This window comes from Macrobrachium rosenbergii, chromosome 22, assembly GCF_040412425.1.
Source record: "Macrobrachium rosenbergii isolate ZJJX-2024 chromosome 22, ASM4041242v1, whole genome shotgun sequence".
Lineage (NCBI taxonomy): Eukaryota > Metazoa > Arthropoda > Malacostraca > Decapoda > Palaemonidae > Macrobrachium > Macrobrachium rosenbergii.
In genome coordinates, this window is record NC_089762.1 from 12317210 (window position 1) to 12336931 (window position 19722).

The 19722-nt window shown below is 37.4% G+C and overlaps 1 protein-coding gene across 10 annotated transcripts in view; it reads left to right on the plus strand.

The window, feature by feature from the left end:
• Positions 1–19722, plus strand: part of norpA (no receptor potential A) — a 699095-nt gene that overhangs the window by 636093 nt on the left and 43280 nt on the right. For 2 of the 10 annotated variants that reach the window (XM_067124215.1, XM_067124214.1), the window contains exon 13: positions 1295–1433. The exons of the other annotated variants lie outside the window; for them this stretch is intronic. In XM_067124215.1, the coding sequence (XP_066980316.1) occupies positions 1295–1433 (139 nt within the window). The remainder of the gene's footprint in view (positions 1–1294; positions 1434–19722) is intronic. 10 annotated transcript variants of the gene reach the window in all.

Below are 19722 nucleotides of genomic sequence, written 5' to 3' on the forward strand. Positions count from 1 at the left end.
GTTGTTAGTGTTACTGTATAATTAAACATTGCACGGTGATTGTGTTTATATTTATTCTGTATTCGTGTTCGGTATGTAGATTATGTGTGTATAGTACTTTATATACAATACTCGCATACAAATGCTGTATTGTAAGTCATTTTTTTCTTTCTGTGGAGCGTTGTATGGGTGCCTGGAGAACCTGAATGGTTCGTAAAAGTATCTTAAGTTGTTATCAGAAAAAGTTAAATGAATAATAAAGCATGTAAAGAAATATTTATTCGGAACCTGATTCTGTTGACGATGTCTTTTATTCTTATAGTAGCTTAAGGGAAGAATTTTAAAAACCTGTAACACTGTTTATTCTATTCAGGGAAAGTAAGGAGTCAGTTTGCATATTCACACGAACGCATTATGTGTGTGTGTGTGTGTGGATAGTATTGGTTAGGATGCGCATGTGTACGTTGAACCTGTATCCACGGTCAAGCCAAGTGTTCGAACGGTAGCCTACGCGATGCCTGCCACCCCTACTCGGTTAACGTTAGTAAAAAGCACTTTCAAAAGTTATGCTTGTCCGAAATGTGCGTTTACTGCGACATGCAGTATTAGTGTTGCATTACCATCCCAAGTGGAGTATGAAGATGACCAGCCATGCGTCTGGCATATTTTCAAAACCGCAGTGAATTTAAGTTGTCATTCAAGTTAGCCCAGTGGAACTAAGATGTGGCAATAAATTTATATTGAAAATAATCGTACTTTGTTTTCTTGAGAAACACTGGGATGAGAAAAATCAGCTCAGGTGAGAAAAAATTGAATAATTGAGCATAATTTCAAATAAAAAAAATTATTTATGCCTAACAGCTGATGATGTAGAATCCTCAGGGAAAACTTTCACAATCTAGTTACAGTAAGGAAGAATTCTATTACTGGATGGCTGAAACATCATGAACGATATTTTAGGCTTTCTTTCAGTAAGTGCAACATATTTTCGGAGCTGACTGAGGGATTTGTTAACTAGTGAAGAAAATGATAAGGCGCATTACTGTAAAATTTGTTTGCTTTTGGTTCAGCTTGGTAAGATGTGTAAAACAAAATCACAAATTCTGAGTTTTAATGTTCCGTGTGATGTAATGGTGCAAGAATTGTGCATTCGCCTCCCGTTTTCCCCCTTGGTTATAACATTTGTTTTGCCTGCAAGTGAAGTATGACCCATGACATTAATGCATAATTTTTCCTCCATTTTTCACACATCCTCCGCGTGTGCATGTGCATGCCATCTCTGTCTCATGCATGGAAACAATCTGCGAGTCAATAGGAAGCGGAAGCCCCCGAGGGAGGAGCTCCAGCAGCGCCAGCTTACAGTGGCACTTCCTTGACCAATATCCACCCGTGGCTGTCCTCCATGGTTAATTATGCCTGGCCTGTCCATTTCAATGGATTTGATGCTGCTCATGGTATTTCGTGACACTGTTCTATTGTAGCCTTGGATTCAGCCCGTATGCTTGTGTTGATTAGAGCTGCAGTGAATATTACTAGAGTCATGCAATAGCAACCGTATTGTACTCAGTAGATGTCGTAAGTTAGACTACTGCATTGAGTCAAGGCTCCTTTGAAATACCATTGTATTGTAGTTTTTAACTTCTTTGATAAAGTAGAACTTCGCTATTTGATTTTTCTCGACGTGGACTGGCTTCTGTAAGTATATTGATTTATATTATATGTAAAATATCCATTTTCCAGGTTTGGCTTTTGGGTATATTTTCCTATCCCATTTTTTCCTTGTGTAAAAATAAACGTAGATAAACGGTAAAAGCAGCGGTGTGTTACTGGAGAATTACGACAATGGACTTTTATCATTATAGTAATTTTTATACCTGAAATAACCAAAATGATTTGTAGATGAATTTTAGGTTCATTTGAAATTTGCTTTATTGCAACAGTAGTGACGCAAGCATCAATAATGATAATAATAACTTATATTGATACTAATTCCAGTATCGTACTTCAGGATAGATTACTGGATACAGTTGCGAGAGACGTGAAACTTAAAAAAACAGTTATCACCTGAACTTTTTGGATCTTGCTTTTGAAATTTTGAACTCATTCCTAAAAGTATTGACTCGCAAACGTAGATTTGCTTTAAAGATATGAGGATTTTACAAAACAACCAGAATAAGGAAGGAACAGTGGGTTATAAAGATTCTTGATAAGAGTGCCAGATTTTAAGATCTGTGAAAATATTGAAGAGGAATGTGAGGAAGAAATGTATAATTTTGGTGACCCTTGTAAGTGCTAGTGTAGTCTTTGGTATTCGTCACAACTTGCACTTACCTCTTGCTCTCTCTTTCTTACGGTCAGTCAGGCTCTCTCTCTCTCTCTCTCTCTCTCTCTCTCTCTCTCTCTCTCTCTCTCTCTCTCTCTCTCTCTCTCTCTCTCTCTCTCTCTTGCTTACTATCGTGCTGGTAAAAATACATAGCTCATGGCTATGATACAGCATTTGGGACTTGGAATAAATTAGTGTTAAAAGTGCCCATGACATGAAAAATTCTATGGAAAAACACAAGGAAAATAAATGTTATTTCACAAGACTTAAACATATTAGGCGTTTTCCCCGTGGAAATACAGGTTTTGAAACGCGCATTATGGCTGCTACATCATCAGCAGGACCTTCCATCGCTGATATAGTAGACATGTGGCCGAAATGCATAGGGCTAATTAGTAGCATATGCGTTTATATCATTAATACTGGTTCTGGTTTGCTGAATAAAGCGGAGCATCTGTCTTCCAGCTTCTTTCCTAATGTCAGATGACATATCCAGAAATGTACTATCATATATATATATATATATATATATATATATATATATATATATATATATATATATATATATATATATATATATAATATATATATATATATATATATATATATATATATATATATATATATATATATATATATATATATATATATGTGTGTGTGTGTGTGTGTGTGTGTGTGTGTGTGTGTGTGTGTGTGTGAGAGAGAGAGAGAGAGAGAGAGAGAGAGAGAGAGAGAGAGAGAGAGAGAGAGAGAGAGAGAGACTGCACTAACATTGATAATGTGATACAATAAATTTTAGTTAATATTTCGGAAAAGACAAGAACGCTGTGGTAGTATGACTGTAAAACATAGAAAATCTTATTGGCACCAGTTGAGAATTGCCTTAGTTGTTGAGTTTTTAATTTACTGACTGTCGAGCAGTCTTTTGAAATTTGAAGTTCTGAGGACTGAGATAGAGATGACAACCAACTGCTAGACTAAAAAACTATACCATCGTGTATAGGTGGTGGTTTCTTGTAAATATAGGATCGGATCTTTATGGTGCCATTTCTCGTTTTAGATCATTAAAATTTGACTTCTTGATGTGTTATGTTAGTTTTGAGCTTTTTACATGTCCATTCTGGCCCTTGTGACTTGGTGCACCATATTTGGGAATACATTAATTTCCTTCCTAGACTCGTTCTAGTAACCACGTCACTCATTGTGCCCCCCTCCCCCCCAACAATTCCGCTTCATTACAGTCATGATATTTTGCACTACCTTCAGCTCCGTGATTGAAAACTCACTCGTTTCATGTCAGAACAACAGGCTTTTCCAAATGCTTGCTTAGGGTTTCATTTTTCAGAACAATTGGCTTTTCCAAATGCTTAGGGTTTCATTTCACATAAAAGAAAGATCTTATTATATTATGCTACGATAGCGGAATGCGAGACCAGTGCCAGATTATGTCAGAGATAAAGCAAAATAATGAAAGCCGTTGATTCATGAGAATATCATGTTAACTGATTTTTTTTTTTTTAAGTTCACAACCTCTCAGTCGTTGATTGAAAGTAATGGCCTACGAGATAGTTGGGAGTGATCAGTATTCCTTCCTTCCAGTATTGATGGGCATAGTTGTCGGAGTTGCCTATGCCTTTATTCATTACCGTTGGGTCATTGCATTGACCCTTTTCAGTTTCTGTGTTTGAGTGTATGTTCAGGCACGCTATCGTTTATTTTGTTTCATTTATTTAGCTTTTATTGGCTTATTTATTTGAGCAACCTCTTATTAATTTATTTTTCTTTGTTATTGCTGCATTTTAACCCTTTTTGAATCCACTGTTGAACTTTGTTTTCTTTTCCATTCGAGAGTAAGAGTTATCTGTTGTGTGGAGGCTTGCTAGACAGGTACAAAGCCTTAAACTTGTTCCATAAACATGTATTCAACATTTTGACGACAGACACTGATATTGTAAACCTAATACATAGGATGCTCAGAACACACTAGTTTATTGTCGAAATTTGATGTGCTTTTGAAATAGCATGTGCAGAGGAAAATGTATTAACAATAGTAGGCACGGTGGCGACCTGAATCAGGTGAGTCAGATGATGCTAATGATGCACAAACATATGTCAAAGAAGATGCTCTGTGATTGGCTGCTAAACTTGTTGGTTAAATCTGGGTTTGGCAGTTAAGCGCAGAGCTTATAAAGCTCCCTCCTCAAAATGTCAAAGAAAATGGAATAAAAAGGAATGACTTGTGCTTATACAATGGCTAGGAACTTTGTCAGTTTTAGTAACCATAAATCAGTCAATCAATTATTTACATGTTTTAATTTGTAATGCAGCTGGAGAGGTAAAAAATAAAGAAAATGTGTGACCGTTCCACCGTTCCACACCCATACCTAAATAGATACCATTTGAGATGCTGAAATGATATTAAGTCACAGAAGTACGAATAATTTTAGATAAAATTCAGAAAGGAAATAGTTGTTTTGGCAGTGAAATAGTGACTGTTCCACACCATTACTAAGCTCTGTGTTCATGGTGCCGATATGGTACTGAGTTGCGAGGGCTAGTTTAAAACAAAGGTACATACATTGTAGCTTAAATAAGAAATTAGATGCAAATTATCATGGATACATATCATACTTGAGGATGGTGAAAAACAAAGATGTAAATAATAATTTTAAGATATGGAATGCAGTATAACATGGATAGGCAATTTACTAAAACCTTATTGTATACATATTTCACTGGATGGTCGTTAGTTGCACTGATCACTCTTTGTGGGATATCTTTAGGGTGAACTGGAAATTGGAAATATGCCTTCATTAGGTCGAACTTAGAGAAGAATCTTGCCCCTTGGAGGGTAAATTCAATGTCCGCCATATTGGGAAGGGGGTAGTGGTCAGGCTTCGTACAGAGGTTAAGGTGAGTGTAGCCTCCACAATGGAGCCAGAGCTGTCCGGTTTCTTGACCAGAGGCAGTTATGAACCTAGTGGGCTGGTCTTCTGGCAAATGCCCATCCGTTCCATCTCCATGAAGGCCCTCTTTGCTGAGAGTAGTCTCTCTGGCGGCAGGCAGCAGAACTTGGAGTGGACTGGGGACCTCTTATTTTATATGATGATGGGTGCTGTGTTTAGCAGGTACTCAAGGAGCCTGACTAAGTCCCGTGCAGAAAATGTTGGGGGATTCTTGGAGTAGGTTGTGTAAGGCCATAAGGCCTACCGATGAGATGGGCATCTGCTTGGACTGGGCTGAGGAAGTCAGCAATGAGTAGGGACATCTGTATGTTGGGAGAGATGATTCCCTCCTCTATTTTCATCCAATCATGTAGAAGACAAGGTTTTGTTGGCTGTATGATGGCATGGGGGTGCCAGTAGTTGCAGCTGGGTGTCTGGTAGTCATCAGCAAACGTCTTTTGATGTTGGCAGTATGGACCTGAAGGTACCTGTGTCCACCAGGAACTTCTTGCTGGAGGCACTGTCAACAAAGTAGAAACTGGTAGAACAGGCATCTGTTGGTGTTGTGGCAATCACCAATGCTTCTTTAGGTGGTTGCCTTGCTTATTTTTCTCCAGCTGCAAGGAGGGCTTCATTTCCTGTCTGCTTTGCCAAACATACATGATAGATGCATGGTATAGGCACCTGGGGGGACTTCTTTTATTGTGTTATGCACAGCATCCTGTACACAGTATTGGTTTGTTTGTCATCTTCATGGTTATCCTTGGCCTTGCAGATGACATAGGCAGTGTGTTGTGAACCTCCAGCAACTTGTCTGCCTTCTTCAGAAGGTCCACCATAGTTTTACCTTCAGGGTTAGGAAGGGCAGTGCAGATAATTATTAGTCAGGAGACATCACAACCAAATCTCCTTGGACGAGGTCATCTTTCTTTGGCTTCCTGTTGGTGTCAAACTTTAGCAGTGTGAGGAAGATTCAAGCTCATCCCAGGATGCACTAGCAGATGTGTCCCCCAATGGGGTGTTGAAAAGATCAAGGGCTTGTCTGGCACAGGCAGGCAACAGCAAGATGAACTCTGTGATCAGGAACTGGTGCAATTCTTAATTCTCTCCTGTGCATCTAGCCACCACAGTGCTAGAGTAAAGGGAGTCTGGGATTGCCTTTAGGGTCTTGTCTACTCTATTTTTGTAGGCTCTATTTTCTTGGGGGCAGAAATGTATCTCCACTCTCAAGAACATACTTCTAAGTTGCTGCTGTACAACTGAAACCACAAGTTCACTCTTTAGAAGGGATTTTTCTGATTTTGGCAAAAATGTTTGGCTAACTCAAAACTTCACCCAAGTTCCAGTGAACATTTTATACATTAGTATTATAGTTTTACCTTAATGCAATGAGGCATTTTAAGAATGGCAGTGAGAAAAGGTCTGGCCACATTGCTCTGTTCATATGTTTTTATTTGAATCATCTAAATGTGCACTACAATATGTAAGTACTCACTTTTCAGACAGTGTAGCTAGGAACTTTTTTGTCCTATTTGGTTCCATTTCCATTTGGTTATGGCATAATGTGTTTTATTTTCTGAATAATTGTAAAAAGCTGTAAAGAAGGTCACCAAATAAGGAAATTGGCATTACTTCCCTCTGAGACTATAATTACTGCTCATCACCTCATACAGTTCCAAGCTGTAGAATGGATTACGTATTAGATTAGCATCTGACAAAGTAAGTCATTTAATAATTCGGTGAAGGTTTTTCAAATTCTTTGAAAATCCACTTCCTATCAGTCAAGATCCTATAAAGACAAACCTCATCATCTTCTGAGGATCTTGTATAAGAGGGTCAGAAACAATGAAGATGAAGCACTCCCAATAACTTCCTTAATCAACACCCTATGAATTTACCCCTATCAAAGTCTTACTTTTCTACAGACTGTCTTTAACAAGAAACAAAGTTTTCTTTGCATCTGTACAGGCATTCGTTATTCAGCAGGAACAGAACATGGTTTGTAACACCTTTCTTGCCACATGAATCATAATTCACTCTACTTAAGAATCTAAGGGATCATTATTATTATTATTATTATTATTATTATTATTATTATTATTATTATTATTATGTTGTTGTTGTTGTTGTTGTTGTTGTTGTTTGTTGTGTATAGACTCTTTAGAAACAAGGAAGTTGGCTACTAAAAGTCATCATGGAATAAGATTCCCATTTTGGGAAAAAGAAAACGCATTGAGACTGTAAACAGTCATCAGGATAGTAATTGAATTATCATTAGGTACAAATGACAATCCAGTTAGAGAATTTCAAGAAAGTGTGGTGATTTAAGGCACATTACAGATTTACACTGAAATCGAACAGATAAAACTCCAGCAGCTGTGCAATAAGATGTAGATGATCTACAAGACATTGCTACACACAACTCCAAGAGGTTCAGGTACAAGTGGAATCACAGTAATCCCCTACTGAACTTACGGGATATGACCTAACAGCAAATTGCCCAATGATGGTCAAGGTAATACTGCAGTCATTGTCAAACAAATTAAATTACTTCTCAGAGCACATTTTAAGACTGTTCTCATAAACTGCCGACATTAAGATAGAACAACAGTGACAGAAAAGCTTCAGAAGTGCTTCACATTAATATCCTCTCTGAAGATGTTGAGACCTTGCAAACAATATCTAACTCTAGCTTGATTACATTCAATTTTTAATAGCAATTGCTGGAAGCAACAAACAAATATTGCCAAATTTTATCTCATGCTCAAAATTACTGAGTGTTAAATGCATGGTAGAGGGTGACTAATTTCACTTGAGTTATGTTGTATGCTTCACTCTTTACTTGATACTTCCTATTTGAACATAGTCATCATCAAATGGTAATATCTCATTTTCAAGGTCAACAAGTCATGTTTTGAGAAAAAACTAAAGAAAGCAAAAATCAAGAGCTCTTTAAAACTCTTGGTAGGGTGCATCAGTGCTGAAAAATTGCCACCAACTTTCTTCTATTGTATCTACCCATAACCAGCTTCATACAAACAACCTGATATCCAGTCAAATATACCCAATCAACTGGATGCATTACTCAATTTACAACAAGATCTGTTCATTGAAAATTTTTCTTCAGACAAATGTATACAGGACTAGAACCATTGGCCATAGTAAAAAGTGGTGTCCTATGTACTCTTCTATTTCCTTCATTCAATAGTCTTTCAAGTGATGGTTTTATGACAACAACAAAATTCCTTTCTGGCTTTTTCCAGGGGACTGTGGTAGACAATGGAAAGGATAGGTGACCAAGAAAGAATTAGGGAAATGGGAGGAGACATTTTACATTAGAAAGAATTTGTTGTCTTCTACCTTCTTTTTCAATCACTCATGAAATAATTGGGCTATATCTGATTGCTCTTGATCATCAAACAGATTCATGTGGTTTTGATAACAATGGAGGCCATGGGCATCTTTACAAATGCTGGTGTTTTTTTCCAGTGTCTTCGACAACAAATCTGATAATGAGGCTATTGTGGAATGTGAGTACAGATCAGATGACAGATTTCATGGGGTCCACATCTGGATCAGAAGCACCAGTTATTCATGTTTCATTGATCCTAGGGTGTGATAGGTCCACATCTGGATCAGAACCACCAGTTGTTCATATTCCATTGATCCTAGGGTGCGACAATGTATTTCTTGCTTTGGGAGTTGCTGCTAGTCATGCTAGTGTTTTACTGGCCGTTTCCAACCTTGAAACAGGTTATTCAAATCTGTTGCAAAAAGCTAAAGGCTAATATACAGTAAACCACAATGCAAGGTAATAATTAGACTTTGTGAAAGGTTCTAATACTTTGCTTTACAGCAAATGGTACTCATTCCACCAATGGGAGCTCTATCTGATTATCAGAAAAACAAAAATTCTGCTGTGGCTTTTATATACCATAGGTGAAGCTCTATTGGGATGGTTCACTTATTTTATTGGATGTCTTTTTTCTGCTTCGATTATTACACTTCTTCCATGATGTGCACTCAAGGAAAGGTGCTAGAACTTGGAGAAGCATTTCCATCTTGCTGGGGTTAGATCTACGGTGCTACAAAAGTTGACCTCCACCCTATTTGTAACTACTCTGCAGGGAAGTGGGACTCCTAGGTATGAGACTGTTGAAATCCAAAGGTTCAGAGGTTGTTGGATTTACAAAGATTTTTTTTCTTTGTCTACAACCAGACATAATTGGGGAAAATGCCACCGAAATGTTGTAATCTGACCTTGTCTCTTGTTAGAAAAGAATTTCTGGCCCTTGTAACAAAAGTTCCCAATAATTCTATCTTAGTGAAAATGCTGCCCTGTTCACTCCCATTTTTAAGTTAATCCTTCAATCACTAATTGCAGTGCTCTGAATCCTCCTGATCTTGCCTACCAGTCATATATCCTAACTAATTTCCTGTGCTTGTAAGGTCTGCAGGACTCTGAAATCCTGAACATCAGCAAGTCATCTGATTTAGTCTATACTGTAGTCTACTGAATAACATTTTGTTTAAATGCCCAAAATTTTTCTGTACCATAGGTAAAAATTTTATGTTAGATTTTTATGTCCATCTTTAAAAAAAAAAAAAGGGTCTCATACAGTAATATCTCGATTATCCAGATTAAATAGAGGCAAGGCCCTGTCAGACAAGGGTGAAATCTTGATAAGGGCAAGCAAAAAACACGTGGGTGTTCAACAACAACTCCACAACTCCATAACTTTCCTCCCCCTACCTAGTCAATACCGCATGAGCATAAACACTCAATATGCTTTTAAAACAACAACAATCACTCTTTTAGCTGAAAAATTGATGTCAAAGGCAACTAGCTAGGTTATTTAACCATATTTGTAACAAAATACAGTGGCACCTCGACTGAATGGACCTTAGCTTAGCAGATTTAGTTGTCTGGCAGGCTCACTGGTTTCCACTAACAATAATGAACTTATTTTTTACTTAATGGAAAGTCCAATAAGTATGATAGGGTTATAAGACGGTGGGAAAGTCCAATAAGTATGATAGGGTTATCAGACGATGGAATGGGCGTGTGCAAGCAGACGACTTCTCATCATGGGTGGACAATCCACTAAGTAGGTAGGGATATCAGACAGTGAACAAACAAATATACACACACATCCGAGGCTTTCGTGTTTGAGCTTGTGAAGGTGGATGGTGAGCAAACGAACGGACACACACACATGACCAACACTTCCCTGGGTGTGCCAGTGAGGGTGGACAGTGAGCAAACGAAGAATGAGCAGATACACGTGACCAACGCTTTCCTAGGTACGCCTATGTGGGTGGACGATGAACGAACACACGTGACAATGCTTTCCTCTTTGCCCCTGTGAGGGTAGAAGGTCAGCAAATGCATGCACACGCACGACTGAAGATTTTCTGCCTGAGCCTGTGATCGTGGGTCTTTTGTTTCCAGGGTAAGTGACCCAGCATGCCCGGCTGTTTGTGTGCTTCATTCAGTCATACGGCATCAGTTGTCTGCCCAGTGAAGAAACTGCTCTCTTATCAGTACTAGCTTGTGTTTGCATTTGCAATGAAAGTACGTTAGGTTATTTATCTTGTGAAAATTTTTTACTAAATTTAATGTACAATATGATGACTTGCAGTGCATTGTTAAATTTACGAGTAAAAAGTTTTTTAAGTGACGTCATTCTTTGTTCTTCTCACAGTCACATGCAAAAAAATGCTGAGATGATTGGCTAAATTAAGTGTAATTGCATGCAGTCACAGTTTCAGTGATGCAAATGTACCTACTGTTGTACTGTATGTACAGTAATTTTATGTGTATGTGCACGTGTTTTAGTACGTACACCAGCATCATGTTAGAAACAATATGCACATACTGTGAACCCACTGTTCTCTCTCTCTCGTACATTATTTTTATTGATTCATGGTACCGAATGCAGTACAACACTGCTGATCTTAATACAGTACAGTAATGTAGTGTTAAACATTTTTCAGTATGTTTGAGTGTGTACAGGATATAGGTGCACGTCAACATCACATTAGGATGAACTACGCACTTAAATGTTTGGGTGCCTTCTGTGGCGTTCCTGAGGGGGGAGGGGAGGGCTGTTTGAAATCGCCCCCGGGCCCCAAAGTAAGGGGGGACCCCAAAATGCGAAATTTAACCATTGCTGCTATGACAGGACAAGCTAAATCCAATGGCCCCAAAATGGTCAAGGGCCCCATTTATATTTGGACCCGAAAGTTTGAGGCCCACTAAAGGGCCCCAGTTTCCAATTTTGTGAACAAAAATGTAACAAATATGTTATTTAAAAGAAATAGGGCTCTCCGGGGGCCACCCAGTCGTAGAGCCCATTATAGACCTTCTCATACGGATCGGAGGAGGGTGGGTAACGTTGATTGGGGTAAGGGCAGGGCCGATCTAAGGCAATTGATTACTGCTTATAGGGGTCGTAATTATCCTTTGAGGATATATATATATATATATATATATATATATATATATATATATGAAGTGGATCTTCAATTATTCAGTGTATACCTAGTTTTAAGAAATAAAATTTCTGAAATTTGCATTTACAAGTGCCTTTAAAATGATCCTGCAATTGCTCATATTCTAAACATTTTCCCAGGGGACTTACAGCGCCTCCCCCCCCCCAGCTGCTTTGGCTCGCTTCGCTCGCCTCCCATCCCATATGAGGGGCCCCAAATGGGACTGTGCCCCCGGTACCCGGACATTTGGCCGTCGGACATCTGGCCGACGGACCTTTGGCCGACGGATATTTGGCCGAAAGGACATTTGGCCGACGGACATTTGGCTGAATGGACATTTGGCCGAATAGATATTTGACCGAAGGACATTTGGCCGAAAATGTAATAAACTCATTTGATTTAAAAGATGATTATTGCAGGAAAAAACTAATAAAAAAACAGTAAGAATAAGTACTTTAAGTTTACTGTAGTAAAATCAATTTGATTAAAAAGATATTTATTGCAAAATAATAATAATAATAATAATAATAATAATAATAATAATAATAATAAACAGTAAGATTAAGTAGTTTATTGTAGTAAAATTCATTTGATTAAAAAGATGTTATGTTTATTGCAGAAAAATCATAAAAAAACAGTAAGATTATTTCTTTAAAGATTGTGCGCAATAGCTCTCAAAAAATCTATTTTTTCATATTCCTCATATTTCGCAATAAGAGACATGAGCCTTGTATTCAAGATCTGGTACTTCTTCTTTGAAGATCTCAGTGCAACTCCGGAATTGACCATCTCGATTGTTAGCTCCCAGTTTGCTTGTTCTTTCCTTATCTTCGTCACTAAACGGAAAATAGATGGGTGGGTGACTGCCATTCTTTGTTCAAAAGCTCTGTGTCATCCCTCTAAAGAGTTTGTAGTCCGTGGAAGGCCATGTGCGGTTCTCTCGAAAGTATTCCACATTGTTATTTCAAATAATGGCTTCCGTCTTCTTCCACGTTGAACAACACCAACCCATGTCGCCTCAAAGTAGCCAAGAAACCCTGATAGAATTTCATCAGTTTCATCATCCAACGATGAGACTAATTCAGTGAAGGTGTCAGCAACGTCGCTAACTGGCACAAATGCCAAAGCCTAAAAAGACTTCACGATGATTGCATTTTTCGGATCATTATACCAAGTCTGTAGTCCTGAGCGCTGTATTTCTCTTCACAAGCACTGTCCGAAATGGAAAAAACACCCATAAATGTTTGTGTTTGGAAAAAATGCTGTGGCGCTATTGAGAGCTGCCCTTTCATAATCAATAGTGACTGAAACCGGATTAAGATCTGGCCTTACCTGTTTGAGGGTTCTAAAAATTGTATCATAAACATCTTGGTTTTTGTTCCTTGCGACACAGTATGCTACAGGAACTGTATGGCACTCATCCAGTAAAACATGCACAGTATATAATTGACAGCCTAATGGGGCAGAATCGAAAGTTCCATCACACAACCAGTGTTCTTTCAGAGCTAAAAGTTCTAAATTTCGGGGCGTTGAGAGAATTAGCAGATTGTCACTATCATGAATGACGAAGTCTTCCCCTCTAATTGTTTTACGTAGGTCATCAGTTAAAATGTCTCCGTCTGGTACCGTGCGTTGTCTGCGCACCATTTTTGATAAAGTTTCCTTTTTAGGAAGAACACCTGCAGCATTAAGTGGGAAATCACTAGTACAGTTATGTATTATCGTCGACGTTGCTTCCTCCGAATCTTTGGCTTTTTCTTTAATTTTATTCACAGTTTTCAATGACAGGTTGCGTGCGGGATGAGGCGGATGTGTGATCACTAGCTTCTTGAATAATGTCGTCTTGTGTCTTTAATCGCCCACCACATCTTCCTTTACGTTCACATCGCCAGTATGTTGCACTGTCTTTTCTTTTATCAACAATGTAGGCATAACCATCAAGCAATAATTTTCTTCCTCCTCGTATCGTTGGTATGATTTCCATGGTCTGTAAATAGTAACCATTTAATATATATATATATATATATATATATATATATATATATATATATATATATATATATATATATATATGTGTGTGTGTATGTGTGTGTGTGTGTATATGTGTATATATGTATGTATGTATGTATGTATGTAGCACACACTGGAAAAAAAACGTTAACTTACCTGTACAACTTCTAACCAACCAGCGAATGTATCTTTGATGAGGCAAGTTACAAACACTGTTGGTTTCAGCAACTGAAATAGTGAACTAATAGCGTTGGTGTCGTTGGACGTGGTTGGCTTAGACTGTTTGAGCTGGAAATGGCAGTTACCCAGTTCAACAATTGAAATAGTGAACTGAGAATGGCAGTTAGCAATTTAACAATCGAAATAGTGAACTCATAGTTACGATAGACTATTTTCGAACACATAACACATAATGTGACAAACAGTAGATACGTTTACTACATTTTCGGCCAAATGTCCTTCGGTCAAATATCTATTCGGCCAAATGTCCATTCAGCCAAATGTCCGTCGGCCAAATGTCCTTTCGGCCAAATATCCGTCGGCCAAAGGTCCGTCGGCCAGATGTCCGTAGGCCAAATGTCCGGCCACGGTGCCCCCGGAGCCCCAAAATGTCTAGGAACGCCCCTTTCTCTCTCCCTCTGACTTTTTAACAGAGAATCTTGGGTTATCCTTAAAAAACAACGTTCATGTTTTTTTGTATATTTGTATCCAGTATTTTAAATACAGTCACGTTTCTTGTAAGCATAAGTAGGGTACAGTTTCTGGGCACATACGTATTTAGAAGAAATTGGTTTTGCAGATATATCTCTAGACTCGAATGATTAGTAACTGAGTATTTCAAATTGAGTGGTAATTATAAAATATTATTTAGTTTAAGCTGTACAGTGCTGTATATGGAACTACGCTGCACTGTAAGTTATGCGGATTGGCCCAATGGTACCCGATCGTGTAGGTCATGGCCAGTCTTCGTTACTTATCGGATTTCGTTACTTAACAGACGGGCAGACCCCCGAACTGTCCAGTAAGTTGAGGTACCACTGTATACTCTATAAATACACTTAAAAGTACGTGAACTTTTTTTTTATATACGCAACACGTATTACAGTAGGCTACACTGCAAGATATAGCACTCTTTTTTTCTATTTGCCCAAACCCTTTATACGACACAATCTTTAAAATACATTGTATACAAAAAAGCAAACTTTTTTTTTGTCATTTTGCCCAAGCAGTCTTTGAAATACATCTTTTGTAATCAAAACAAGCAAACCCTTTCTTTTTCATTTTTCCCAAACTCTTCAAAATACATTGTACCAAAAAATAAAAAAAATATACAAACATAAAATACTTTTTCTCTACCATTTACCTTTGGAGGTTGCCCTGCATGACGGTCAGATTTTTAAAAAGTTTCTTCCTGAAGTCTGTTTCTTGATAGCATGCAAGATTGACCGTGCAATGCTGTTCCCATCCATGATCTGTGACATAGACCATCCTGCCTCAATTCTGCTGAGGTGGGGCCATATACAAAAGATACACAGCACCATACATAACACTAGCAGGACCTGCAATGACAGCAACATGCTCGAGGTACATTATTGTGGCAGGAGTGAGTGCTTGCAAACCTACGCACCCTCTACCATAGGCTATTAAACTGATGACGTACCTGTATCAGCCAGTAAAAAGTGATTAACAAGGTGACGTTTCATGACATGTTAGGCGAAGTCGCGCTTTTAATCCAATAACAATCGCGAAAGCTCACTCCTTGTCTCTGTCTACTTCTTTCACTGTGTGTAAGTGAGTGTTCGTTCGTGTTATGAGTTGCATGTATGTATTTCTTAGCGTGGTATCACTAATTCTCTCTTCCTTTTTGTGTTTTGCTCGATTTATTTCACTGCAAGTTTAGTTAACTATAATATGATTATCATACATATCATAACAGAACACAAGAGAATATTTTATCACTTGATAAAAGTTCACATTCACAGTAAAATATTAAGACAATGCAAATTTTGTTATGAATTTTGTCATAGACGTTAGCAACACGTTGAGCAATTTATTACTCGACCCCCTTTCCCTCAACCAAAGGGTAGTGCACTCGCTAAGGAATGTCGAATGTCGCTCTGTCTCTTTTGGGCTGTAATTTTATTGTTTTTCCTCTCTTATCCAGTGAAAATTATGACACATATCAAAATAAAATGAGAATACAGTCACCACCCGACTTACGAACGATGAGTTACGTTCCGGACGGCCATTCATATCTTGATTTGTTCCTAAGTTGGTTTTCAATATGTAATGCATTTTTTTTTATGTTTTCATTCCCGAGGTGACTTGGGAATCATAAATTGTTATTTTCACTGCATTTTTAAATCATGCAGTATTATAAGGAATTATTTTGGATGCCAGAAAGGTAAAAAGGTAATAAGATTTAGATTCGAGCAATACTCAAAATTTGGTATTTTTTCCATGCTTTGAAAGTTATGAATTCGGAGAGAATTTAGGAGGAGCAGCGTCTGGCATTCAAAGTTCGTAAAATAAACAATGCACACCGCCATCTATTGACAAAAATACATATTAAATACAGAACATGAGAAATATAGAAAATGGAAATTCATCACAGAGTTAAACGGGAAGATAAAAATATATAGGAATATTTTACGAGTATTCCGTGATTGTAAGAATAATACCTGGTAGTTAATCACGAGAATACTCTGGATATTCAGGGAAGAAATTAAAGGAACAGGTTCTTCTGTTCTCATCTATGAATGTTCATAACTTGAATATTCGTAAGTAGGGTGGTGTCTGTAGTGTAAAAATAAAATAGGGAAGTAGTGTGTGTGTGTGTGTGTGTGTGTGTGTGTGTGTGTGTGTGTGTGTGTGTGTGTGTGTGTGTGTGTTATAGAATTTAACATGTGCAATACCTTTCTCTCTCTCTCTCTATTTTTGCATTGTTTTTGATGTATTTCATTATGTTTCAGTACAGTACTGCAATAAATGTAAAAAACACAAAACAAAACAAGCTCCATCAAAATCAAACACCTGCCTACCCCTCTCCACCCGTCCCACACTGCATTCCAACCCCCCCCCTCCAAGCTGTGAAAATTCCTTCCCCAGCCACCCACCTTCCTAAACAACCCTTCTCTGAGTGAATCTCTCTTTAAACAGCCTTAATGCCACTCCTACCCATGGCGCTCCCCTTAACTAGGAAACTTTTCCTGGCCTCCCTTTGCCCTAAGCTCTTTCTCAGTCTGTTTATGTGATTAAGCAGTGTTACCAACACTTCCTGAGACCGCACACCATTGCCAATCATTGAGAGCAGTTTTTCACAATTTTTTGAAATATATATATATATATATATATATATATATATATATATATATATATAATAATTATAATATAAATATATATATATATATATATATATATATATATATATATATATATATATATATATATATATATATATATATATATATATATATATATATATATATATATATATATATATACAGTACAGTAATCCTTCATTTATGTGGATTAACAGATCCAAGGGTCCACTGGATAATGGCAAAATCCAAATAATGGCGAGTAAAAATCTAGTGCTTAAGGGCAACTCCGTACCCTTCCTCACCTGACCTTTGTCAGTACCACATAACTGTAAACACTCAGTAACCCTATAAACATCAACCATCACACCTAAAACTGAAAAATTTATGCAAAAGACAATTACCTACCTTTTTTCCCCATATTGGTAACAAAATATACTGCATAAATACACTTTGAAAAAAATGCAATCCCTTCTTTTTCCCTCCCAAGTAAATGACACTTCAATAGGCTGATAGCCTAACTATTTACCCACAGCCTGCCATGGTTTTATGACCATTAATGTATTTTTATACAGCAACTTCCTTATCAGTTGTTACCATATTGCATTACCATACACAAGATAAAAATGTGTAGGCTATGTGTGAACTGTGGACTAGGCTCACCCAGGTGTAACAGTCAAATAGGCTATTGCAGCTGTATTTAAGATAAAGGTAATGGTAGTGAAACTGTTATTTTACTTACAGGATCCATTTATACCATATTATTATATGGATATATTATCATCATAATATGTATAAAAAAAAATGATCATCCCACCATCTGTAATTAGCTCTTTGTTAGGAGAGTCGGTAGAGTAGTGGTCTAGCACTCGCTAGGCCCGAGTTCGACTCTCCGGCCAGCTAATGAAGAGTTAGAGGAATTTATTTCTGGTGATAGAAATTCATTTCTCGCTATAATGTGGTTCGGATTCCACAATAAGCTGTAGGTCCCGTTGCTAAGTAACCAGTTGGTTCTTAGCCACATTAAATAAGTCTGATCCTTCGGGCCAGCCCTAGGAGAGCTGTTAATCAGCTCAGTGGTCTGGTAAAACTAAGGTATACTTAACTTTTAACCATTTGTAATTTTTGTGTTCTCAGAATCAGCTGACTGAGCCTACTACTGAAAGAATTAGGAAAATAATTTTTCACTTGCCAAAAGAAATTAATTTATTAATGAATTTATTATTTTTATTTTTGTACATACAGTAAATGTAAAACAGGTATACAAAGGTAAACTAACATACTTTTTGTGAAAGTAAAATCCCTCAAAATCACAAATCTTGCTTCCAGATTCTCCTGTACCATAAACATAACACTCCAGGAAGTTTTACTTGATTTACTGTACCATTTTTATTACAAGTTTAATTGACTCTAAGTGTGATTATCACAAATAACAGTACACAAGAGAATATTTTATGACTTGATGTTTCATCTCTATTCACCGTAAGAATATTTAAAATGTGAACTTCATATGTATGCAAGACAACACCAAACAGGCTTTGCCAAGTTCACCAACAGCATGGAATGAGTGTGTGCATATGTACATACTCTATGGAGATGATTGCATTTATCTTTTGATTTGTAAAACTGAAAAAAGAAAATGAGAAAATACAGCAAAAATATAAATGAGAATACTGTAGCATAAAATCTACACAGAATAGTGTAAGAATGTGTGTATTACTGTATTAGGCTTTATTGTAAACATACCTCAGTTCTCTCTCTCTCTCTCTCTCTCTCTCTCTCTCTCTCTCTCTCTCTCTCTCTCTCTCTCTCTCTCGTATATCAGTAATGCACATGTCTGTCCTTCAATGAAATATCAATTACTGTACCATAGACAAATAAACACAAAACTTAACAAACTCCAGGAAGTTCACGCACCATCAAATGAGTGAGTGCATACATACAGTAGGTGCGTGTTGCCATACATTTTGCTTTATCTGATTTACTGTACCATATTTCATTAAAGTTTGGTTGACTCTAAGTATGATTATCACACATATTATAGCAGTACACAAGAGGATATTTTGTCATTGTTGATTTTCCATCTCTAATCACTGTAAAAATATTTAAAATCCAAATTTCATAATAAGGCAAACAAAGCTAAACAGGCTGTAGCAAGTTTACCCATGCCGTGGAATTAGTGCGTACGTACATTTGCCATGTTTTTTTTATAATTGCTTGATTTACTGTACCATATTTCATCACAGGTTCAGTTAATTCTAAGTAGGATTATCTCACATATCCTAACCACACAAGAGGATATTTTATCACTGTTGATATTTCATCTCTCTCTCTCTCTCTCTCTCTCTCTCTCTCTCTCTCTCTCTCGTACTCTATGGACGTGACTGTGTTTATCTTTTGGTTTGAAAGAATAAAAAATGAGAAAATACAGTAAAAATATATACGAGAATACTGTAGCATAACATATACAAATAAACAAGTAAAAAATGTGCCGACGTTTCTTCGGCGCAATCAAATTTTCTGTACAGCCGCTACAGCGTATAATCATGGCCACCGAAAATAGCCCTATCTTTTGGTGGTCTTGGTATAATGCTGTACGAGCCGAGGCCTGTGAAACTTTAACCACGGCCCGGTGGTGGCCTATCCTATA